The sequence below is a fragment of the Zosterops lateralis genome (assembly GCF_965231275.1).
Source record: "Zosterops lateralis genome assembly, chromosome: 2".
Lineage (NCBI taxonomy): Eukaryota > Metazoa > Chordata > Aves > Passeriformes > Zosteropidae > Zosterops > Zosterops lateralis.
The window spans coordinates 89,738,669-89,762,885 of NC_139763.1; the positions used below are offsets into that span (position 1 = coordinate 89,738,669).

General features: G+C 54.1%; 2 protein-coding genes across 6 annotated transcripts; both read left to right on the top strand.

Annotated features, from left to right (window-relative positions):
• Nucleotides 1-447: 447 nt before the first annotated feature.
• On the top strand, nt 448-6,605 carry NOP2 (NOP2 nucleolar protein; the record flags this gene model as incomplete). Its single annotated transcript, XM_083855580.1, has 16 exons — nt 448-553; nt 630-675; nt 748-836; nt 1,918-2,186; nt 2,476-2,519; nt 2,641-2,819; nt 3,607-3,806; nt 3,909-3,998; nt 4,078-4,165; nt 4,258-4,398; nt 4,575-4,714; nt 4,953-5,042; nt 5,315-5,437; nt 5,524-5,621; nt 5,719-5,849; nt 5,958-6,605. The coding sequence occupies 16 exons, from the start codon at nt 448-450 to the stop codon at nt 6,413-6,415; spliced, it is 2,292 nt and encodes a 763-aa protein (XP_083711706.1). The 3' UTR covers nt 6,416-6,605.
• A 6,575-nt stretch (nt 6,606-13,180) lies between these two features.
• On the top strand, nt 13,181-23,215 carry IFFO1 (intermediate filament family orphan 1; the record flags this gene model as incomplete). Of its 5 annotated transcripts, none has more annotated exons than XM_083881929.1 (9): nt 13,181-13,860; nt 18,512-18,572; nt 18,657-18,752; nt 18,990-19,130; nt 20,041-20,225; nt 20,703-20,823; nt 21,512-21,607; nt 21,799-21,929; nt 22,537-23,215. In XM_083881929.1, 9 exons carry the CDS (start codon nt 13,181-13,183, stop codon nt 22,637-22,639), a joined length of 1,614 nt encoding a protein of 537 aa, XP_083738055.1. In that variant the 3' UTR covers nt 22,640-23,215. The 5 variants fall into 5 exon arrangements, with proteins under 5 accessions (XP_083738055.1, XP_083738056.1, XP_083738057.1 ...); XM_083881930.1 differs by having other exon boundaries at nt 21,515-21,607; XM_083881931.1 differs by having other exon boundaries at nt 20,703-20,811; nt 21,515-21,607.
• Between the last annotated feature and the right edge of the window lie 1,002 nt (nt 23,216-24,217).

Sequence of the window (24,217 nt, forward strand, 5' to 3'; positions counted from 1 at the left end):
AGTTCTGGTAGTGTTTAGGCCAGATTGGTTAAGGCCTTGGGGAACCTGGTCTCAGGAATGGTGTCCCTACCCGGGGCGTAGGTGTTGGGCTAGGTGATCTTTAAACGTCTTCGTTTCCACCTTAACAGGCCGGAGACTGTTAACTCCTTCTGTAACTCCTTCTGTAACTCCTTTTCCGCTTGACTCTGTCCCCTGCCTTTCTGTGCTGCCTGCCTTGTTCCGCTCAGCCCCCGCCGCGGCTGCGGGCCCCGCTGTGAGTGCCCGGGCAGGATTCCCGCCCCACGCGTCCCGGGGGCGGGCGACCCGCGCCGCTGACGTTGCGGGAACGGCCAATCGGCGATCACGGTCGGCGGCGGCGGCCAATGGGCGGCTGGGGGGGCGGTCCCTCGGCGGGCGCGTGCGCGGGGCGCGGCGAGCGCGGCACGTGTGGGGGTCCCCGGCGCGGCCATGGGGCGCAAGCTCGACCCCACCAGGAAGGAGAAGCGCGGCCCCGGGCGCAAGGCCCGCAAGCAGCGCGGGGCCGAGGTGGAGCTCGCCCGCTTCCTGCCGCCAGGTAAGTGCGGCCTGCGCCGGCCCGCGCCCGCCCCGCGGCGCCCGCGGCCCGCTGACCGCCGCGTGTCTTCCCGCAGAGCCGGAGACCGGCAGGAAGAAGCTCTCCAGCCACGGCAGGAAGAGGTGAGGGGGCGGTGCGGCGGGCCGGGGTCTGCGGGCCGGGCCGGGGCTGATCGCCGCCTCCCGTCCATGCAGGGCTGCGAAGAGACGGCTGGGAGCGGGCGGCGGCCCGGCGGGGAAGAGGCCGCTCGGAGGAGGAGGAGGAGGAGAGCCGGAGCCCACAGGTGAGTGAGGGAGAGCGGGTCCGGACCGGGCTACGGGCCCGTCCTGCTGCCGCCGCCCTCCTTCTCTGGCGTCGTTTTCAAGGCAAGGGACCTGTGGAGTTTGATTTTAAATCACAGAATCCTAGAGTATCCTGAGCTGGAAGGAGTCCACAAGGGTATTGAGTCCAGCTCCTGGCCCTGCACAGGATCTCCCCAAGGGTCACTCCATATTCCTGAAGGCGTTGTCCAAAGACTTGTTGAACTCAGACGGACTTGGTGCTGTGATCGCTTCCTTGGGAACTTGTTCCAGTGCCCAGCCACCCTCTGGGTGAAGAATCTTTTTCTGATACCCAACTTACACCTCCCCAGACACAGCTTTGATTGCCTTATCCTGTCACTGGTCACCACAGAGAAGAGATCAGTGCCTGCTCCTCTTCTTCCCCTCCTGAGGAAATTGCAGACTGCAGTGAGCTCTCCCCTCAGTGTCTGCTTCTCCAGGCTCAGCAGACCAAGTGACCTCAGCAGCTCCTTACAAGGCTTCCCCTCCAGACCCTTCATCATCTTGGCCCTCCTTTGGGTTCTCTCTAGTAGATAATAATGAATTCTATCTGATTTCTGGTGGCTGCTATGCCGGGAGGCAGTGTTGTCTGAAGAACTATTCAAAGGTCTCTCTTCTATACGTTAAATCCATTTTTTACCTGTTCTCCATTCACAGTAAGGTTGTTGCAGGCTGCATTTATAGCTGAGGCTTTTAAATCTTTGTGTTACATCTTGTGTGGCCCAGGAAACTCTTGGAATAGAAAGAAGGAAGGGTAGGCAAAGATTTGGGACAGAGGGTACTGTAATTTGTCAGAGCAAATACCATAAGAATGTTGTGGCAGTGTTTTAATTTGGTAATTCTAGTTAGCTCTCCTGAAAGGTTCACTGGGGGAGAGGTGACAAATATGCCCAGTACTTTATGAAGTGTAGAGAGGCAAGCAATCCCTCCCTCTGGACAGGCAGCTCAGGATCAAACTAAGGCATTTTTGTGTAACAGCTGAAAAAGCAGAGCAGCTGATTTTGGAAATAATGCCTAACTTTTAACCACTTCTTCTGCCTCTAGTTGAAGAGCAGCTGTCTCCACAGAAGGAGAAACGTGCTGTAAAGGCAGCAGGACAAACTGCCCGTGGCAAGTCTGGCTTCAGTGATGACAATTCCAAGTGGCTGGCTCCAGCCAAAGCCAAGAAAACCCAACCTAAAGGAAACCATGTGGAATTATCCAGTGATGGTGAGGTGGAAGAGGGCAGCTGGGAGATGGAGGAGGACGAGGATGGAAGCAGCGAGGAGGAGATGGTGGATGATTATGGTGCTGCATCGTCAGAGGAAGAAGAGGTAGGAACTTCCTGCCCTTAATTAAACAAGAAATACTTGGTGGTGTTGGCTGAAAGGACCCCTCGGGCTTGGGGAGGAAGGATGTATTTAGTGGCAGATGGTGAGGTGGTGGAGAACTTTCCCTTTCTTTCCTTTACAAGAATGATTTCAAGTTTAGCAGCTGATTCCAGCGTAACATTCGGTGCTTTTGTTTGTTGTCCCTTTTAAACAGAGCAAGTAAATTTCACAGATGGTGAGAAATAAGGGGAGACTGTGGATGATTTTTGATTAATCTTTTGTTTCTATTTAGCTGCTGCCTATTGAAAAAGCTGCCCTGAAGCAGAAGCCTGACAGGTGAGTGTGTAGAGCCTCTCCTGGATAGGTGAGGAGCCTCTGTTGTTATTCTTCTGCCTTTCCTGACCTCTAAGAATTGGTAGTTGAGAAAGGTCTGTGTGATGCTGTTCTTTGTCCTTAGGGAAGGCCTCAGTGAAGATGACAGCGAAGAGGAAGATGAGGAGGAGGAGGAAGAGGAAGCAGAGGAGGCAAGCAAGCAGAAAATGGGACAGAAGGAAGAAGAGGGCCCAGATCTGCAGCTCAACCTGGATATAGATGAAAAATTTAAACTGCCAACTAGTGAAGAGATTGAGAAGGAGGATATCCTTTTTATCTGTGACATCCATAAGCCATGTGCTGCATGATGCAGCACGGGGCCTGGATTGCAACCAAAGAGCTTCACTTGGACTTTATCATGCATATTGCTTAGCAAAAGTGTCTGTGCATGACAAGGTATTTTTAGCTGAGTGTCCTAATAGATACTGTATAATGCTGTGCTTCTGTATAGCACAGTTAGGAAATCTGTGACGCCTTGTATGGGGCTTGGAACCTGCCCTAATTTCCTTTTTAGTCCTAAATACATATGGATGTCTTATTATGTGGTTTGTTCCTCTCTACCCTGATTTTTCTGGTGGGTGTTTGTGCGACCCATTCCCAGAGTTTCTGATGACAGCAATTCTAGCATCCAAAGTGCTACTGGAGTTTGGTGATTTTAATTTCCTGCCTCCCTTCTTACTCTGTAAGAAGGTACTCCTCTGTACCCCTTGGTTACCCTTGGGGAACTTCTAGTCTCTTTCCTGCCATAGGTGATGCTTTCAGTATTAAAACACTTCTTTTGTTGGGTTTAGGGGGTGTTTTTTGTCTATTTTTCTCTGTTTATCTAGAGTAATGCTTTTAAACACCCTCTAGTTCTGCCTGGTGAAGTTTTTTGTCCAGTTTCATCCCTTGAATCCTGCCTCTGCTGAGCTCTGATGGGAGCAGTATTCCGGCAGAGCCTTTGTGGCACAGGCGCTGTTGTGGCGCGCGAGTCCGGCATGGCTGACTGTGTTTGTAAAGAGCCCCTGTGTGGATTCCTTGGCTGTTGGTGATTCCTTGACGGTGTTCCCACCTGCTGAGCCTCCTGACCTGCAGGTCATTCACCAGCGCATCCAGGGCAACATGGAGGTGCTGCAGGACTTTGGGGTGAAGCGGGAGGAGGGGCGCTCCCGGCAGGAATACCTGGCCGTGCTGCGCCGGGACATGGCCGCCTACTACTCCTACAGCGACTTCCTGCTCACTAAGCTCATGGACATCTTCCCGCTCCCTGAGGTGGGATCCTGCCCTGCCCATAGCTGTGCTGCCTCATGGGAGTTTGGCTGCCTCCCTGAGAATTAATTTTTGTTTCTGTTCTCTGTCCCTTTTTCCATCCAGCTGGTAAACTTCCTGGAGGCTAACGAGGTTCCCCGCCCTGTCACTATTCGCACCAACACGCTGAAGACACGGCGGCGGGACCTGGCACAGGTGAGCAGGAGCCGGTGGCTGTGTCTTGAGCTGCCTGTCCCAGGGAGCAGTGTCTCAGTGTCTTCTCCTTGCCTTGCAGGCTCTAATCAACCGTGGTGTGAATCTTGACCCCTTGGGGAAGTGGTCGAAGACAGGACTTGTTATTTATGACTCCACTGTGCCCATCGGTGAGATCACCTTTACTGTGCAGGGCTGAGCTCACCCACTCCTGCTTCCCTTTCTTGCATATGTCATCTTCTGTTCTGCCTTCCCTGCCCAGGTGCCACCCCAGAGTATCTGGCTGGACACTACATGCTGCAAGGAGCCTCCAGTCTTCTCCCTGTGATGGCGCTGGCTCCCCAGGAGAATGAACGCATCCTGGATATGTGCTGTGCCCCAGGAGGCAAGACCAGCTACATAGGTACCACCCTGGAGCCTTGGGAGGGATGCTCTGTCAAGTGAGGAGTTTCCACAGGTCTCCACAGAAAGGGGGAATAGAGGGGGACTGAACTTGAGGAAAGGAGGGGATGGCTGTCACTAGAGACAAAGGCATGAGAATTTTTCAGCCCCTTGCTGGTGTGTTTTGCCCTCTGGCAGCTCAGCTTATGAAGAACACAGGGATGATCCTGGCCAATGACAGCAGTGCCGAGCGGCTGCGTAGCGTGGTCGGGAATTTGCACCGGCTGGGAGTCACCAATGCTGTCGTGAGTAACTGCGATGGACGCCAGTTCCCCAAGGTATGTTCCTGTTCACAGTGCTTACCCAGAGCTGCTGTGCTGTCCCTTTAGTGAAGTGGTGCTCTCCAAAGTCACCTGTCACAGGAGGAAGAGCAGAGCTGCTGAGGAGTGTGTTTGTTATTTGATACAGGGGCAGGAAGGAGGGAGAAGTAGTGTTTCCTGCCTTCCCAGTCTTCTTGTCTTGGCCTTTTTTTGAGTCCCAACCTGTGAGCGTAATTCCAAATCTACATCTGTGTAGGTTCTTGGAGGATTCGACCGTGTCTTGCTTGATGCTCCTTGTAGCGGAACAGGCGTCATTTCCAAGGATCCTGCTGTCAAAACCAACAAGGTGGGTGAGTGCAGACTCAGGTATGAGTCATGAGAGAAAGGCCTTTGGGGCAGCTTTGTTCTTGAGAGATACCTACAGTACATTTTTCCTTTCTTATCTTTCCTTTCCTTCCTGGTATGTTGTACCAGGGCTAGTTTTTTGAGTCTTCTGTAGAAGACTCCAGACTCTTGTATACTATATATGCTTTGCTCTCCTGTCATTCTCTCATCCACACCAGAGGCCTGGGGTGCTTCCCTGTGCCTGTGGCATCCTAACCTTTGTTTCTCTCTCAGGATGAGATGGATATCCTGCGTTGTGCCCACCTGCAGAAGGAGCTGATTCTTAGTGCCATAGATTCAGTCAACGCTGCCTCAGAGACAGGGGGCTACATCGTCTACTGCACTTGCTCCATCATGGTAAGTGTCTTCTACCATGATCTGCTGTGGTCACCTCCTCCTCAGGAGATGGTGAGTTTTGGATTCTGATGCTTGGCCTCTGGCAGGTGGAGGAGAACGAGTGGGTTGTGGATTATGCCCTGAAGAAACGCAATGTCCGTTTGGTGCCCACAGGCCTGGACTTTGGCAAGGAAGGCTTCACCAGGTGTGTGTCAGGTCTCAAGCTGCACATATGACTGCTCCTTGGGGGCCAGGTTTGAGCAGAGGTGTTCTATCACTCCTCACCCCACTTCCTCCTCCAGGTTCAAGGACCGTCGCTTCCACCCGTCCCTCAAGTCTACACGGCGTTTCTACCCCCACACGCACAACATGGATGGGTTCTTCATCGCCAAGTTCAAGAAGTTCTCCAACGCCATCCCGCAGGCACGGAAAGGTAACACAGTGCTGGAGCTCGACTGAGCTGTCTGGGCCTGCCCTCGCAGGCTGCCTCCCCTGCAGGAGCCACACGGGTTCTTCTCACAGTGCCCTTCTCTCCTTTCAGATGAAGGGCCTGCTGTGGAAGCGGCAGCTCCACCTGCTGTCCCGAATACCGTCATCTCGGGGCCTCCACCAAAAAAGAAGAAACGTGAGGGATCAAAAGCTGAAGAAGAGCGGAAGCTGCCCCAACCTACTCTGAAAAAGAAACGTTCGTGTGAGGGATCAAAAGCTGAAGAGGAGCAGAAGCTGCCCCAACCTGCTCTGAAGAAGAAACATTTGTGTGAGGAATCAAAAGCTGAAGAAGAGCAGAAGCTGCCCCAACCTGCTCTGAAGAAGAAACATTTGTGTGAGGAATCAAAAGCTGAAGAAGAGCAGAAGCTGCCCCAACCTGCTCTGAAGAAGAAACATTCGTTGCAAGCACAGAGGAGACCCATAAAGGCTGTCCGGCCTTTTCCCAGAATGATGCGGCCTAAAGTCTCTACCAAGAAGAAGAAGCATAGAGTGAAAGCAAATGGACAATGAGAGGAACTGCTTTTCCATGTGTTGGTCCCTTCCTTAGAGAGCAAAGGCTGCTGCAGCTCTGTGTGTACCCCACCTTGCTGCTCTGTGCAGATCATCTCTGCAGCTCTGAGCACCTGGGACAATGATAGCCCCCTTGGCTCTTTCCCTTTGCATCAAGGATTGATGCACTGACCCATTAAAAGTTTTATACTCTTGCTCAAGTCTTGTTCTTTTTGCTTGGAACACGAAATGCAGAATTCTGCTGTGTCCCCTTATTTCTTTGCAGCAGAAACTCCTCTTACTCCCAGCTGATGCTCTGGCATTTCTGGTGTCTGTCCTTATTCCCTACAACGGGAATGTTTGTGAAGAAGCAGTGGGAGCTCAAATCCTTACTGCCTGCATGAAGGCTGTATTGTGTGGAGCTGTCAGCTGAGTGCTTTGTTCTGGGCAAGGCTCTAGCCCAGTGGTTCCCTAGTTCCCTGTTGTCACTTAGTTCACTCTTGTGACTGTCCCCATTTCACCATTTTTCTGGTCTCCAGCAGTCTTTCAGTTCTTATACTCCCATACTTGAGCAGGGATTGCTTTTGGATTGTGGAGCTGTACAGTGAAGTTCTTTTTGCCTTCATGTTCACCCAGATGCAGCTGCTTCTCCTTAAGACATAGCAAGCAGTGGTCTGGGCTGTTTCTATTTAAATGTCCTGGTCTGCTACATGTGAGGCTGCAGCTTTCCCACTCACTATCAATGCCACCAGGCACAGAGTGATCAGCAGAAACTGAGGGAACCTGCTGTGATGGGTGCCTGGGGAAACACAGAACAGCACTTAAAAACCAAGAGCAATGAAAAAGGCTTAATCCTGTTCTTGCTCCCTGGCCCATCAAAGCTGGACTATGCTGGTGGATTGTCTACCCACACTTTGGTGGGTCCCTGGCAGCTGGTCCTCAGGCTTGTGGTCTATCTGCTCTGCTGCCTGGCTCTCAGACCTTCCCTGCTTGCAGGCTAGCCCAGCTTGCAGTTAGCTAAGGGACCAGCAGTGTGTGTGTGTGTGCAGGGAAAACGGCTGGGATTAGCTTAATGCAAGGCCAGGACAGATGGTGGTAATTGGGAGCAGGGCTCAGCCACACAGGCACACTGACCAGCAGCCAGGCTCCATGTGACTGGCTCCTATTTATTCCTCTCTCCATTTCCCATGCTCAGTTCTCCCTGATTTAGCTTGATGCCTCCCTTTCGCTTCCTTCTATCCTTCCCCTCAACATCTCATAGTAAGTTTTGCTCCCATAATCTTGAAACATTGCATGATAAATTTACACGGTCCTGCAGCTACCCGCAAACATCCCATCACAGATCTGCTCTTTCCCACAAAGCCCATGATAATGCTGCTTTTTTATCAGTTGTGAAGTTTCTGGCTGGAGCTCTTTAGGGTTACACTTGAGTGGTTCCTGTAATGGTTAGGTCTCTCAGTGTCTCAGGAGTCCTGGTCTTTGTTACAGACCTTGTTATCTTCTGCTTTTTAGGGCTTATCTATCTGTGTGGTTTATTTACTATAACTGTTTTGAGTGGAGAAGGGCAGGTGGGGCTGACTTTATCATTTTTGTGTTGAATAGATATTAAACAAGTATCTTCATAGTTGAAAATCAACTTTTTTTCCATGCTTCCTCAGTGAAATAGGTCAGGGAGGAGCCTCTGAATGCAACTGTGTTGCTTTGGGCTTGTGTGATGAGGTATGGATTGTTGGATATAGAGGACCCAAGGGAAGATTTTTGGTGTCTTTCAGAATAATTAAATAAATGCTGGGTGCAATAGCACCCAAGGGAAGGAATTACTGCTTCAATACTGCATTTCTAGTACCCCCTCCCCTCTGCATAAAGACTAAAACTGGGAAATGTTCTGAGAGGACAAATACATCCTAAGTTTTTGTGAGAGAAGAAGCAAGAGCCTCTTTAAGCCCTGGGCCTGTCCTTTCAGGAGGGATGCTGATCTGTCCCGTGTTGTTGCTGCTGCCCACTGAGGTAACCACAGGAGTGTGCAGCCTCAGCTTGAGAACCAGTTTATCCTGATAACCCCAGCAGCAAGGATAGACTTTTCCTGGTTGGGATCCCAAGGTAACTGTCTGGTTTCCAGCAATGTCCAAATTATGATGGAATTTCAGCCCTGAAATGCAGGACTATGCTTTATGAAATGCAGAAATGCTGCTTTAACTGTGTCAATAAAACTTCCGTCTTGTCGAGCATTGTTCCAATCACTTGGCATGCCTGCAAAATTTTTATTATAGCTGGGAAGAGATGGGAGAAATTTTCATCTCTCTGGTGGTTTGATCTCCTGCTCTTGATTTCAGCCATTGTTGCTCAGAGAGAGAAGGTTGAGTGAGACATTGAAATGCCACCATCGAGCTTCAGAGGCAGTACTGGGGATGCAGCCTCTGAGGACAAAGCTTGGTGGTTTCCTCTGCATTCTGGTACAAGGCTGTGGTCACATTAGGCTTGTGCCTGCAGCTGCTTTCTTACTCTGGGAATCTTTTGTTACCTGCAAGCTGAGATTTCTGGAAAATGTGACTGCTGGATCATCTTTCAGTACCTTCCTTTAATGTGTTTTAATATCTGAAAGCTGCTGATAACGTGGCTTGTGAGAGCTGAGACAGAGCAAAGCAAGAACTGAAGCAGAGCAAGGATTGAAAGCAGATCTGAGGGGTAAAAATGCTGTCACAGATTAAAAGCTTGTTGAGAGAAGTCGTGATATCTGTTCTGCTGTGCTGTGTGCAGTCCTTCTCCCCAAACTGGGAGTCTGTTGGAGAAGCCTTATCAGGGCACAATGAAGACAAGCCAGCTGGCAGCTCCTGCCTTGCAGGCTGCAGAGAGCTGCCAGCTCCCCTCTGCACGCCGGGAGGGAGAGGCAGGCCCTGCACTGCTGCACCCTTGGGGTGGTGCAGGAAGGGAAATGCAGACTTCTGGGGACAAGAGTGTGTGTAATGGAAAGAGAAGAGACTCCAGCAGTGACGGGGGTCAGTCACTGACTCCGGTGATGTCATGTGCTGTAATGTCTGTTCTGGGCCTCTGGCTGCATTGTCTCATGTCTGGCTGTATCCTGAGGAAGGGGCTGAAATCCTGCACTGCACACTTCAGGGACTTGGGTATGAAATTTGGATCTTTGTGCACACACTACATTGCACTTAACACCCAGAGATACGGACACTTTTGTAGGGGCTGAGACCACAAATGGCCACAGTCCCATCAGTGGGACTCGTTCCCCCAGGCTGTCCATCCCTGCCAGGGAGGATGTGGAGAGCTCCTGAGGAGAATGTCTGCAAGTCCCACCTGCCCAGTGGAGTCAGTCAGGAACAGCTGAGAGGGTAAGGTCAGTTGGGTCCCAGGCTCTAGTACTGCCTAGAACTGCTTTCTCATGAAGACCTGGCTCCAAAACTCCCTCCTGGACTGCTGTTTGTGTATTTTTAGAAGAAAATCCATTCCCTCCTTTGCTGTTAGATGGGAACATTTCTGTGTGTTGTTAAGTGTAGTGATCACCCAGCCATTGGTGGCAGCTGCTCCTCTGCACCAATTTCATCACATTTGCACCCAAATCCAGGCAGCTGATGGGCCAATGACTTTCCTAGGCCCAAAAGTTGTGTGTACATTGCAACACCTCCCTCTGGTTGTGGGTAGAAGCAATTTTATGGGTCAGTTTTAGTGAAGGATCTTGGAAGTTGGAAGACTTGGAGAGTTTACACAGAAATATTTCAGCAGTATTGTGCAAGGGAGAAGGTACCACTGAGGAACTCGGAGAGAAAAGGGAGCAGGGAAGATGGGGTACAGACACACCAAGGAGACCTATGCCTTACAAAAAGAGCCTCTGTGAAAGCTGTGGAACCCATTTGGACAGGTTTCACCTATGAAGTGCCTTTGCAAGGAGGATGTGTTAGCTAACAAGAGCTTCTGAGATCTGGGAGAGGAGCAGCATCTCAGCCTGGTAATGAGTGTCACAGCTGGGCAAATGCAAAGCAGACAAGTGATTTTAATAGGGAGTTACCAGCTAGGGAACCTACTTCAGCTACAGGAATTTGCACTGTTTTTCACAGGGTCAGAAAATGCAGTGCTTCTTTCTTGGCCTTAAAATCTGTGGAAGTAAGATAAATGCCACCATGTTTGTGAATAAGTCTCTTTTCACATTGACTACAGGTATGATTTTAAGAGCTGTAATGAGCAGCTCTGCATGTCAGCAGCTGCAGGCCAGCAGTGCCACTGCTGACCCTGAGCTGGATAAACTGGGAGCAGGAGCAGTCAGGAGGTCTGGAGAAGTGCCAGGTGAACCAAGAGGAGAAGATAAGGAGAAGGAGTTGTGCTGCAGTGAGGTTTAAGCCCAGAGGAGTGCTGTGGTCCCCTGGGTAGCAGGATGGTCTCTAGTTTCTGGGCTTCTGCAGGAGTAACTAGAATAGGTTGACCCTTTGCCCCAGCAGTCTTCTGCATCAGTAAGAATCCTGTACTCCAGCAAGTATCCTAAGCAAGGGAAGTTAGAAAAAAAGGGAGGCTCCACACTGCCTCCTGTCCAGGAGACAGCAGGAGTTTTGGTGGGAAGAGGTGCTGGAGGTCTGTAGCCCAGTTCCTGCCATAAGCAGGGCTATCCTGGCACCAGGTCACAACACTGGATTTGCACAAGAACCACCATGGTCGGAGATTTCACCACCTGCTCCAGTGCTGTGCTGGCCTCCTGGTAAAAAAAGCTTTTCCTGATGGATGGCAATGCCTTCCTCCACTGGCATTCCATTAATCAGCTCCACTTGCTGGGTTCCCCCAGCCTGACAGGAGCAGCCCAAGCAGAACTCGGGAAAGCACTTGCTGCACAGTTTGTGGTGCTGCTCTTGCCTGTGCTCCTTGCTGGCTGCACACAGCAGCAGACCCTGTCTGACCCTGCTCGCCCAGGTGCAAGGGTGTGGAGGGGTAAAAACAGGAGCATGTGAGGGGGAGGATGCTGGCAGAAAGCACGGGCTGCCAGGCACGCAGGCAGGCTGTGGCAGCGTGGGGGGCGGGTGACAGGACGGGGCAGCAGGAAGGAGGGAGTCAGCAGTGGCTAAAAGTCACATGCTGGGAGGTTTCCGAGCTGGAGCTGTCACTGCTGCTTCAAAACAAGCTTTGTGACCAGGATATCCTTCTTGTCCATCTGTCCTTCTCTCTTCCCTGGCTGTTTATTTGGTAGCATTGCTGCCAGGCACATTGCTCCCTACCAGCTGCTGGTTTTTGGATGATGAGGGATCTCTGCTGCCTGTCCATAAGGAAAGCCTTCCTGCCCTCCTCTCCTTGGATAAAAGTACTGCTTGCCACTTTTCAGCCTCTCTGGTCAGAGGCAGAGCAAAGGAACATCTGCTTGACAAAAGGAAAAGCGTTAAAAAGGAGGTGACGGAAGAGAAAAGCTCACTTCTTTCCCAACCTAAGCCCATCTTGGAAGGACTGAAATCCAGTTGAGTTCCAGTGGTCATGGGTGTGCCAGAGAGGATGCAGATGGTTACTGGTGGGAGAGGAAGTATTATAAATGCAGCTGGGGGCTGCTGTGGGGAGCCTTGAGCTGTGGGCAGGACAGGAGAAATAGGCAGGCCACAGGATATGCTGGACACAGCAAGGCACGAGAGGGGAACAAATTTGATTTGGCCTGCATCCCAGGCCAGGATGGCAGAAGAGTAATGGAGAGATGGAGGAGACCTGTAGCCCTGGGAGAGAAGCAGCAGGGAACATGCAACAGGCAGACTCCCAGTCAAGACTCACAAAGCTGGCCATCCTCAGTGCAGCCAGGAAGTTCCTGGCACCATGGATTGAGCCATACCTTTGGTCCCACGGGAAGGGCTGTAGCACAGTGCCCCACTGGAGCATGCCCAGCTCTGTGTAGTGTGGTGCTGGACATCCCTTTGTATTCAAACCCACATGGCTCGGCTGAGGCATCAGAAGACGCTGCTTTGCACAAGTGCCACACTCGGCTCAGCTCCTCAGTGGAAGTGCTGGGGGAAGGGGCCAGGAGCACACGGAGAGCAAAGGAACACAGGTGTCCACATCCATAAAATATTTATGTAGCGATCGATTTGTGCAGTCTCCTCCCACCGGCAAATGGGGTGGGGGCAACACCAGTGCTTTGGCAAAATTCACCTGGGGTCGGGGTCAGGGGGAAGAGGGAACGTCCTAAAGAAGTAGGCGAAAATAAGGGACACGAAACGAGAGCCGGAGCTGCTTTGTGAACAAGGAAGGATTTAGCCAGCTGCAAGCCAAGCACGATATCCGAGAGGCTGCCCCCACACAGCCTCCCCTGTTCCCCATTGTCCGGCGGCAGCTGCCCGTGGGAGGGCACGGCGAGGGCAGGGCTGCCCCGGGGGCTCGACAGAGGGTAATGACACAGTTTGGGGTGCAAAGTAATGCCCTCTCTAAGGGGGGCAGCTCTGGGAAAGCACTGAATTCAATGCAAAAAAAAGGAATAAAATATTAAAAAGGAGGCGAGGCACGCTGCGATGCGGCTGAGCCAGTTACAGACATGGGCACCAGGCGGGGCTGCAGCCGGCGGTGCCGGGCAGGGACTGCCCTCGGGGAGCGCTGCCGGACCTCCCTTCGCCCCGGGGCGCCCCGAAACCCTCGGGCCGGGGGAGAGCCGGGGCCGGCGGGGCAAAGGGAGGTTCTGCCGCGTCCCCTGCTCTGCTCGCTCCGCCCGGGCCCGGCGGGGGGAGCGGGGGCTGTTCAGGCCCCGCCGCCGCATCCCCGCCGCAGCGGAAGCCGCGCCCCCGCCCGGGGCCGGCCGAGCGCATCCCCCGTCCCGCCGCCGCCATGAACCCGCTCTTCGGCCCCAACCTCTTCCTCCTGCCGCAGGAGCAGCAGGGGCTGGCGGGCCCCGAGCTGCCGCCGCCCGCCGCCGAGCCGCTGGCCGGGGAGCCGCCCGCCGGGCCCTTCCCCGCGCCGCCCGCCGCCATGGCCCTCCGCAACGACCTGGGCTCCAACATCAGCGTCCTCAAGACCCTCAACCTGCGCTTCCGCTGCTTCCTGGCCAAGGTGCACGAGCTGGAGCGGCGGAACCGGCAGCTGGAGAAGCAGCTGCAGCAGGCGCTGGAGGAGGGGGCGGCGGGCCGCGGCCGCGGGCCCCCGCGCCGGGACCAGGCGGTGCAGACCGGCCTGGTGGGGCCCATCCGCACCCTGGGGCTGGGGCTGGGCCCGGGGCTGGCGCTGGGCTCCGCCCGGGCGCTGGGCTCCCCCGGCTCCCGCCCCGGGGCTCCCGGGCAGCCTTCCCCCTTCTCGGCCGGCTCCCGCTTCATGCCCGGCACCATCTGGTCCTTCTCGCAAGCGCGGCGGCTGGGCCCGGGGCCCGAGACCACCCTGGTGCAGGGCCCGGGCGTCTCCTGGGTGCACCCCGACGGCGTGGGCGTGCAGATCGACACCATCACCCCCGAGATCCGCGCCCTCTACAACGTGCTGGCCAAGGTGAAGAGGGAGCGCGACGAGTACAAGCGCAGGTGAGAGGGGGCGAGGAGGGAAGGCCACGGTCCCGGCCAGACTTCTCTGCAGGCAGCATGAGGGGAAATGTGTATCCCTGAAAGCATTTGTTGGTGCATGGGTCTCCTCCTGCCCTGCCGCTTGGTGTGTGAGTCCTCTCGGGATGTTTGTTGAGCCTTTTTCCATCTTACCGACCTGGCAGCAGGGACTAGACGTGCTTTTCCAGGCAGGGAAGGAATAACTCCAGGAGTGGCTCCAGGAGCTGTGTTTTAAAGCCGAGGGGATGTGGAAATGCTCAGGGAAGAGGAGCAGCAGGTGAGGAAGGCGGACACGCAGCAGGGAGCGGGGTTGGTTTGGAGAAGGCTGCTGGGAAGAGCTCTGGATGTGTCAGGAGGTGTCGAGGAGCCCCTCAGCAGGGTGGCCGCCTCTCCCGGGCCCTTTCCCTCTCCAGAGCTCTCCAGCTGCCCCCACAGCAGAGACAGGACGCCCCGCACTCCTCGGGGGCTTTCCTCTCCTGCCCAAAATAGCTGTGGCTTGGCACCTGCCTTGGAGAAGGGTGAAGCAGAATGCAAAGCTGATCTCTTGGCCCGTTCTTCTTTGCCGTGCTTTTGTGTCAGGCCGGTTTCCCGGATCCTCACGTAGGATGAGATCAGGCCGGGCCACTGGCGACTGACACCAGCCCAGCCACTAGTCTGGGGTTTTTCCAGGAGTCACGTTATGATGCTTCAGAAGCAGTTAGAAAGTTTGTGATTCCACACCCCACTCCCCTCGGGAGCTGTGCCACTGACCGGTTCTGCACAGCCACGGGCTCCAGAGCCAGGATCAAGGCTGAGTCCAAGATGACACCTTGTGCTTTTGGCTTTATAAGGCTTAGGCTGAGCAAACTTGCCTGTCAGATGCTCCAAAGGCACTGAGCAAGGCCTGAGTTGGCATCTCTTCTTGCCCACCAACTGCTGCATGTACCTAAGGCCTTTTATTAATTAAGCCGGAGGTCAGGCTCCTTCTCCAGAGAAGGATTTTCGGATCAGAGAGTGGGAAGCTGAAGCCAGTTTTTTGGCCAGAAAAGCTCAAGCCTCAAAGTGGGTCAGCCAGAGAGGACCAAGCTGGGTTTGTTGGTGCTGCTGAAACTTTGGGAGAATGGAGAGCTTTTCAGGGTTGTCCTGCTCTGGGAAGTGAGCTTCAGGGAACGCTGCAGAGGGGGTGACAGGGGGACTGCTGAGGCTGGGATGGGGGGGCACCACAAGCTGCTATCAGCCAATATTATTGGTGGGATCTATTTTTGGAGTGTGTTACCAGGAGCTGGGGGAAAGCAGACCCCACCCCCAGACCCTATCCATCACTGGGAACTTTGTGACGGGTACAGCCAGGTCCCAAACAGGGGAATGGGACAGAAGGATCCCATTTCCACACCCTTCTCCATGCTGGGGGCTGACACCAACATCCCTTGGGAGCTGAGAGTTCCCTACCATGGTGGGCTGTGATCTGCCATGGGAACAGTGCAGCTGGTGTCATGCCTTTGCCACCTGCCTGGAGACAGATGGAAGAGGCCATATTAGCACAGGACTTCCCAGTTCTCTTACCCGTGGCTCGGGTGCTGGAGCTTGTGCTTTTTTCAGGACAGCGTTGTTGCCATACGCCCCACAGCACTTGGAGCAGTGCAGCAGGAGCTTCTCTCTGGATACACAGGGCCTGAAATTCAAATCAGGGATCCAGGAGGGCTGTGGGGGCTGTAGGGAGGGATGAGATGAGTTGCAGCAGCAGGAGAAAGGTTCACAGGAGCTGCATTTGGGAGGAGCAGACTGAAATTTGGTGGCCTGGATGGGGGAAAAGGGTGCCTGTGAATATCATACAGATCTGCTAAGTGCTGGGGATCTGGGTTTGTGCTGTCTGCTACACCTACTACCTGTATTCACAAGTAGTTCTTATCTTGGATGTTGCAAGGACACGCTGGAGGTGTGGAGTGAGTGTGTTAGGGTCACAGAATGGTTTGGGTTGGAGAAGACCTTTAGGGGTTACCTAGTCCAGTCTCACCGCTGTGAGGTTTCACTAGATCATGTTGCTCAAAGTGCTGACCTTGAACATTTGCAGTGATATAGGCCATCCACAGCTTCTCTGGACAACCTGCTCCAGTGTCTCAACACCATCATAAAAATTGTTCCTTATATCCAGTCTAAACCTACCTTCTTTCAGTTTAAAACCTTCACTTCTTGTCACTGCAGGCAAAAAGTCTGGTACAAAGTCTCTCCATCATTCTTACAAGCCCCTTTGTTTATTAAAACGCTTCAAGAAGGTCTTTTGTTGTTGTAATTGGTGAGGAGCTGTGCCAGGCTGCAGGGCCATCCCCATTAAGGTGAGCTCAAGCATAGTTCAGATGTGGCAAGAGGGGATAGATAAATGGAGCTTCAGGCCCTGAGCAGCTCAAAGCCCCCAGTGTGCACTGACCCTGCAGGATGAGATAAAGCACCCTAGTGCCTGTTACAGTGAGCAAGATTTTTAAAGATGAGAGAATTCTTGATTTCTCTAAGTGAACTCATTGAAGGGATATGTTTGGCAGGGACAGCACTGCATCTTTTCTTGTCCCTGGCTTTGGGAGAGCTGTCCTGTAGCTGGCAATGACCTGGTCAAGTCTGTCTGCAGCTGGGACCCTCCTGCCCTTCCTGTCTTCCTTTGGGCAGGTTGTTGCTTCGCAACAGTGCAGGAAGGGCCTCCCCTCTCCCCTTGGTGTGTGCTGGTGGCCGTGGGGTTGTGTGGGGCAGCCTTGCTTCCAGCTGGCAGCGGCTGGCGGCTGTGCGGGGCTGCGGGCGCAGTGCTGCAGGCAGGTTATTATTAGGAGTGGTGCATTGCAGGAAGGACCAGGGGAGAAGGAGCCAGGCAGAAGAGGAGCAGGAGAGAGGTTTGCAATGGATGGGTGCATGGGTTTGTCCCCAGTGGAGTGTTTTCTCTGCTGTTTTCTCCTGCCTTTTCAGCCAGTGTGCGTGTAACCTGCACTCGTCTGCCATAGCGTCGGTGTGAAATGAACTCTTACCAGGATTTGCAGCTATGGTTTATGTCCCCAGTGAGTCTGGGATATATAGAGACCCAGAGGGAGGCGGGGACCAAAAAAGAGGCAGTGCCACACCGAGAAAGATGCTGAATTTTTTTCTTATGGTGGAAGGCGTTTTTGTCCCTGGGGAGGGAGGCTTTGTTTGAGCAGTTCCCATATAAGGGCAATTCTACCTTTTAACTTTCTCCTTTCTTTTCCCTTCATCTCTCTTTCTCCAAAGGGATGGGAACACTCTTTGATTCCCCTTCTGGAGCTGTGGTATGGATCCAACACCAACACAAGGAGTGCACGCTTTTATATCCTCGTTTGAGTAAGGAGCAGTGTTGCTAGCTTTAAGAGCTTAGAAATTCACAAGCCAGGGCTCTCCCATGTCATCAGATTGTCCTGGGATAACAAATGTGAGGGCTTTTCATATGCTTTCTGGCTTCCTAGACCTTAGGATTTATTGTTCAAACTTGGTGTGGGTAAGTGAGAGGAGAGATTTTTCACATCCTTGTGCAGAGTCTCAGTGTCTGTGTTGGTGCTTGCAGGCATTAAATAGAAACCAGACCTCAGCACCAGGAAGGGCCCAGCTCTGGTTGCTATCCCACAGCAATCTCGCTTTCTTGCAAAAGTCTGTCTCTCCCAGAAGAGCAGGAGCTGGTTAAGAATGCAGCAGCCCTGCCCCACGCCGCACCGCAGCACATGCCAACCCCCCTGCTCTATGGGATCATCATTTAGCCAAGAGCAGTACAGCTTGATGGCCTCCCAACAGACCGTGGGCTGGGCCAGCACTGCAGCGTGACCCAAGAGGTTGATCTCATTGCAGTGAAATATAATATAATAATTGCTAGGGGATGTGTCTTTGCACTGCAAGGCTGGGAGCCTTGCAGCTCCGCTTTTTGCAAAGCTGTAGAGCCCAATACCCACTGGACAGCCCGGCATAAAGTGGCACAATCCATCCAGCTTCCCTGTGGGGTGAAACAGCATTCTTTAATCTGACCTGTTATGCAGTAGAGCCAAGGAGTCTTGTGCCCCTGCCCAGGCAGCATGGCCTGGCACAGGGCAGCTCTTTGCATTGGGACAGGCAGAAGAGCAGCCCTTCATGCACATCGTGGTGACTCACACTGTGAGGTGGTTTGGTGTCAAGATCAGAGTTTGTGCTTCTGGACAGTCTGAACTGCAGTACTGCAGACACACAAATGTGGTCACAAAAGTGATGCAGATGGCGGCAACTCTGCAATACATATGCAAACCTGTTGTTGAGTGTTGGAGCTGCTGTGCCCAGGGCTGTGGGGCTCAGAGGCAGATGGAGAGGCTGTGGGCTGTGACGGGCCAGCCCCAGTGTGGCAGGGTGTGCAGCCCCAGCTGCCGTGCAGAGCCTGGCGTTGGTGTCCCCAGCTCCCCCCATGGCAGGGCGATCAGCCGTGGTGGGGCAGGATTTGTGGCCAGGGGGGCCGATGGGCTTGGCAGCTGCCATTGCCTGAAAACAAGAGGCCATGCATTCCTGGGCACGTTCTCCTTCCCACCCTGGTGCTGTCATCCCCCCCTCTCGGATGGCTTTGGGGTGAGCAGCTGCCGCTCCGTCCTCTCCCTTTGGCAGCCAGCGAGGCAAGCCGATGGGATCTGACCAGCGTTTGTCTCCCTAGATGGGAAGAGGAGTACACTGTGCGTGTCCAGCTTCAGGACCGGGTGGCTGAGCTGCAGGAGGTGAGCATTGCTGTTCCCCCTTCCCCTGCACCCCAGCTGGCCCACAGTGGTGCTGATTTGCACATCTCTCTCTCCCTGGCACAGGAAGCCCAGGAGGCTGAAGCTTGCCAAGAGGAGCTGGCCATGAAGGTGGAGCAGCTCAAGGCAGAGCTTGTTGTCTTCAAGGGACTGATGAGCAATGTGAGTCCCTAATCCCTCTCCAGTCCCACAGCAGTGTCCTACCCAAGTGGTGTGGCTGTGTAGAAAAGCAGTTCCTTGGCAGGGCCCATTCAGCCCTGGCAGGGTTGGTCTGGGGTGCAGTGAGCAAAGCAGGAATGTGGGAGCAGCCCTGCATGAGGGGGAAAGTGAGGGCACTGATTGCCATCTGTCTTAACTAACATTCCTCCTTTGTCCCCTTCTGTGGTGCCGTGGGTTCAGAACATCACGGAGCTGGACACCAAGATCCAGGAGAAGGCCATGAAGGTGGACATGGACATCTGCCGTCGCATCGACATCACTGCCAAGCTGTGTGACGTGGCACAGCAGCGGAACTGCGAGGACATGATCAAGATGTTTCAGGTGAGAAGCACCCACTGCTGCTCCAGACTCAGCCACCAGCTCTGGGGAGGAGAGATCTCAAAGGAAATAGAGGAGACAACACCAGCCCCCTGCTAGGGGAGACACTTGGTCACCCTTGCCCTTGCTCCTTGCGGTCCCTTGCTTTCTGTCTCTCTCGGGACGACCAGGCAAAAGGGCACAGAGTGGAGGTGGAAAGCTCCAGATGTTGCTTTGGACATCGAGAGTCCCCTCAACCTCTTGCTGACCTGTTGTGTTGGGCCTGGGGACCCCACAGTGCTAGGGGAACAGCTGCAGGAGGGAGACAAGTTGCTCGAGTGTCTGTCTCTAACTCCATCTCTCTCCTTTCCCTTCCCCTCTCCGTCATCTTCTCTCTGTCTCTCTTCTCTGTCTCTGTCTCTTTTCTCTTTCTGGATGTTGCTGCATTCTTGTCTCGCTCTTTGTCCCTACAGAAGCAACTGGTTAGTTCCATTCAGTTGAGAAATTTTACAAATTTTAAACTTTCTTTTAAAAAGGTTGGACTCTAAATATTGACATATTTCACGTTTTTCAGACTGTCTCTTTTTTCCTGTTTCTGTCACTGTGTTTCCCTGTCTCTGGACTGGGGTGGTGGGTGATTTGAGTTTTTCTGCAGTAAAACCACATTGTTTTTTCTCATCAGATTCATAGATTCCATCTTTAGTTGCTTAGTTTTAATTTTAGAAAATGCTAAAACCATGTTTTATCCATTGCACCCATCTTTAACCTGATCATAATGAGCCCATCTCTCTCTCTCTCTCTCTTTCTCTTTTCTTCCTTCCTTTCTTTCTGTCTTTCTCTCTTTCCCTTCCTTTCTGTCCCTCCACCATTCCTTTCTCCTCCATCTCCTCCCAACTACCTGCTTCTGACCTCGGACCCGGCCTCGTTTCTGTAGTCTCTGCACTTGTCTCCCGTTAAGGTCCCAGCCTCGGTGGGGCGGAAGCGGGAGCGCAAGCAGGTCAGCGACGAGGACACCTCGCTGTCAGAGAGCGATGCCTCCCGGAAGCCTGACGAGGAGGAGGAGGATGAGACCACGGCCATGAGTATCAATGAGGAAATGCAGAGGATGCTGAACCAGCTGTGAGTGCGGCTGCTGCGCACCTCTGCCCACAGTGTCCAGCCAGGCTCCAGCACCAGGCTCCCTGCTGGTCCCGGGATGGGGAGGGCAAGGGTGGTCTGTGGCTTTCCTTCTCAGGAGAGGGGAAAATGAGAGATGCTGCTGTGGAGAATGTTAATTCGCTCTGTGGCACAGTGGGACTGACCCCTGGGAGACCTGAGCTCACCTATGCTGAGAGTGGGTGCTGGTACAGCTCCTCTCCTCTTGCCCCTCTTCCCACCTTTTGGGAATCTGTGCCTGAATTTGCTGGGGCTCCTGGCCATAAAGCCAGCCCCTTCCCCATCAGCTGTTGGGTTTGAGCACACCTGAATTCGCCCTGGCCAGACCCCCAAGAGCTGCAGCCCTGCCCGTGAGCGGGTGCAAGGCTTTGGCACTGACACAGCCCACTGCCTGCTGTGGCTCTCCTGCTGGGTGCTGACGTGCTGTTCCCTTGTGCCCAGGAGAGAATATGACTTTGAGGATGACTGTGACAGCCTCACGTGGGAGGAGACAGAAGAAACGCTGCTCCTCTGGGAGGACTTCTCCGGATACGCCATTGCAGCCGCAGAGGTGCAGGGGGAGGTAACGGTGGTGTCAGGGCCCTGAGGTCTCCTTGGGTTGGGACATTTGATCCTGCCTGAGCTTGGGAAGATGCTCTCTCAAAGGCCAGATTTCAGCCCCTTTCCCTTTACAGGCCTGTACTGATGCTTTCCTGCCTTTTCTGCATGAATACATTACAGCATCCTTGTTGAGGTCTCCTTTTTAGAGACAGGGACTTGTAGCTGGAGGAGTGTGCTGAGGGCGCGGTGCACACACATAGGGAGAGCCACAGCCAGAAGAGAAGACTTCTCTGGCTGGACTGATCTCTGGTGATCCTTGCTCATGTTCACCAGCCCACCTACCCAGTGTGCAGCAAAACTGCCCAAACAGAGGCCTTGGTGTCTGGCCAAAGCCCTTGTCATCCCAAATTTTTGGCCCTTGGCAGTCCCCTGGGGATGTGTCATGCTCAGGAATGGTCTGTGCTCTTCAAATCTTCAGTGCAGTGCTGGGCTTGTTCGGGTTGATGTGGTCACTGCCCAATGTGGCAAGTCCTGAGTCTCTCAAGTCCATGTTGGCAGGACTGACTCCTATCTTATTTGTACTACACTGTATATATTTCTTCCTCTTTTCCCAGTGCTGCCAGTTCTTTCTCTGATTTGTCTCTCTCTTGCCTTTGGTTCCTCATGTTGGACGCTTGCCTGCCTTTAAACCTGCTGTCTGCTCTCCTCAGCAGCAGGATGACAGCCTGGAGAAGGTGATCAAGGACACAGAGTCGCTGTTCAAGAGCCGTGAGAAGGAGTACCAGGAAACCATCGACCAAATAGAGGTGGGAGAAGGAGGAAATGGGGAGGGCATGGCACAGAAGGGTGTGAAATGAGGGAGTGGGTCCCTGGGGGGGAAGGGAGACAATGCTGGAGCAGGTCACTGGTAACATGGGTCACAGCCCTTAGTCTGGCCATGCCCAGTGCCCTGCACCACATGCCCTGGGATCATCTCTGCACTGTTTCCCTTGAGCAGCTGGAACTGGCCACAGCCAAAAACGACATGAACCGGCACCTGCACGAGTACATGGAAATGTGCAGCATGAAGCGAGGCTTGGATGTGCAGATGGAGACCTGCCGGCGGCTCATCACCCAGTCTGGGGACAGGTGAGCTTCAGCAGGAGAGCTAGGACACCTGTGCTCTGGGCCTGAAGCCAGGGTGGTGGCGAGAGGGAGCTGAAGGGCTGGGTAGTACTCCTTGCCCTGTCCTCATGTGGCATGGGGAGAGGGCAGTTCCCAGAGGCTGTTGGACTCCTGGCTGGCCTCCACACAGGTCATGGTGCCACTTCTGCAGAAGGTAGGAGACACACAGGAGTCACTTTTGACACATGAAGCCAGACCTCCCCTGATGGAGAGAGGAGCTGCCACTGTGCAGGGACATCGTGTAAGTCCCCAAAGGCCTGTGGAGCCAGGGTGGCTCCAGGCTGGGGACCCCTGTGGTGGACTTTCACAGACTCCTAGTCTTACATACCTTGTCAAGGTCCTGCTCTGGGCAGGCCCTTTTAGCATCTCCCCCAGCTCTGCTTCATGGTCTTGGTTATGTCCTCTGGAACACCCTCCCAGCACCCAGGGATTCCTGCCGACCCACACATGTCCAAAAGAGGCACTTCAGCTTCTCTCCTTCTTGCTCTGGTGACTCCTTCCCACACCAAACTGTGTCCTTTCCCTCTCCCTGGGCAATGCTATGACTGCTGCCCTTTACTCTTTTCTGCAGAAAGTCTCCTGCCTTCACCCCAAACTCCAACAGCGAGTCAGCCCCAACCGAGGAGAGTGAGGAATCTGACCGTGATCCCCCCAGCGATGCTTCCATCAGATAATGAGGGGAGGCCCAACTCCCTCGGACCCCCTTCCTGGCACGGGGTTGCCTGAGTCACACCTGGGAGAGACTGTCAGGGACGTGGAACTGCTGGTAAACGTCTGTCACCCAGGCTCACTCCCATTTTGGGGTGCTTGGCAGATCCCACACACCCCCTCACCGGATACCTTGCAAATGGGAATAGCTAGATAGACCTAAGGGCCCTTGCCCAGGCTGCTCTGCCTTCAGCCCCTTCTCTATTCCCTTTTCCCTGCTTTGGTTAACACGTGGTTCAGGCAGGGAGGCTTCAAACCTGCCATGGTGGCGTTCTGCAGGACGCGTTCCCAGGCGCCCCCAGACCCACCTCCTCTGGCCTCCGTCCTGGTACACTTGACCTACCCCCGTCCTCCCTGCGCTGCACGGAGCCGAACGAGAGCCGTACCTCCCTGCAAACTGGACCTGACACTGGTGCCAACTGGACCGAGCCCGGGGCTCTCCCTGTCCTTGCTGCTGGCCGGGCACCCCGAGCCCCGCCGCGCCTTCTCCGGGCGGGGGCTGAGTCCCGCTCACTGTGCACTTTGCTTTGCCGCCCGTCGGCGACGCGCTCACGTCTGTGTTACGGGGGCGAGGTCATTAAATGGGACAATTTCCTTTTCTACAGCTCCGCTGGGTGTGGGCTCTCCCTGTGCTGCCGCGGGTGATGCGGGGCTTGGGGCGGGGCTGCCGTCCGTCAGACCCCAAGCCCACATCAATGGGTCTCCCCACGGGACAGTCCTATCCCTGGGGCGTGCCAGGTGGGCCTGGCAGATGGGACAGTGGTGAGATCCCTGTTTTGAGAGCTACTGGCCCTCAACAGGCACTGGTGCTGTATGGGCTGCCTTGTTTTTAACCTGGAGCATCATCAATGCAGAGGCTCAGGGATTGAAGAGGAAACTGATCCTGAGTTGTGACTCTTCATCTTCCTGTTTCCTGGCCTCCTCTGCCACACCAGGGCATCCCAGAACACCTTCCTGCCTGCCCTCAGTCCCATATCCCACCTCAGTGTAACCAGAGTGGGGGATCCCCTATCCCCCCATCTCTTGTAGCATTTTCTTGGCTGGCTGCAGCACCTGCTCCCGGTGGTGGTGATGGGAGGCTGGGGCCTGGCAGGGTGGCAGGAGGGAGTGAGCAGCCTCCTGAGAGGCACTGTGATCACTGAGAATTGGACACAGCCTGCACAGCCAAGGCAGGTGAACCTCTGGAGAAAAAATGCATCCCACTAAAGATACTGAAGGGAAGAAAAACTGCATGGCAGTAGAGTTTTTGGATCACCACTGAGATTAGGTATGGAAAACAAAATAGGGGCTGAGAGATGCAAGAGTTTCTCTCTGTAGACGTGGCCTGGGTGGTGATGCTGCTGGATGCTTGAGCTGGGAGCGCTGTGGCATCCATGCACCCCAGCACAGTGTCCGTGTTTGGGCAGGGTGAGGTGCTCTGCCCGTGCCTGCATGATGTGTTAAGGCTTGTGTTGGCATTTCGGCAGTTGAGCTGCCTGCTGAGAGCCGGCAGGGAGGCGAGTCCCTGCAATGGCAGAAGAATTGAGCAGGAAACAGGAAATCAG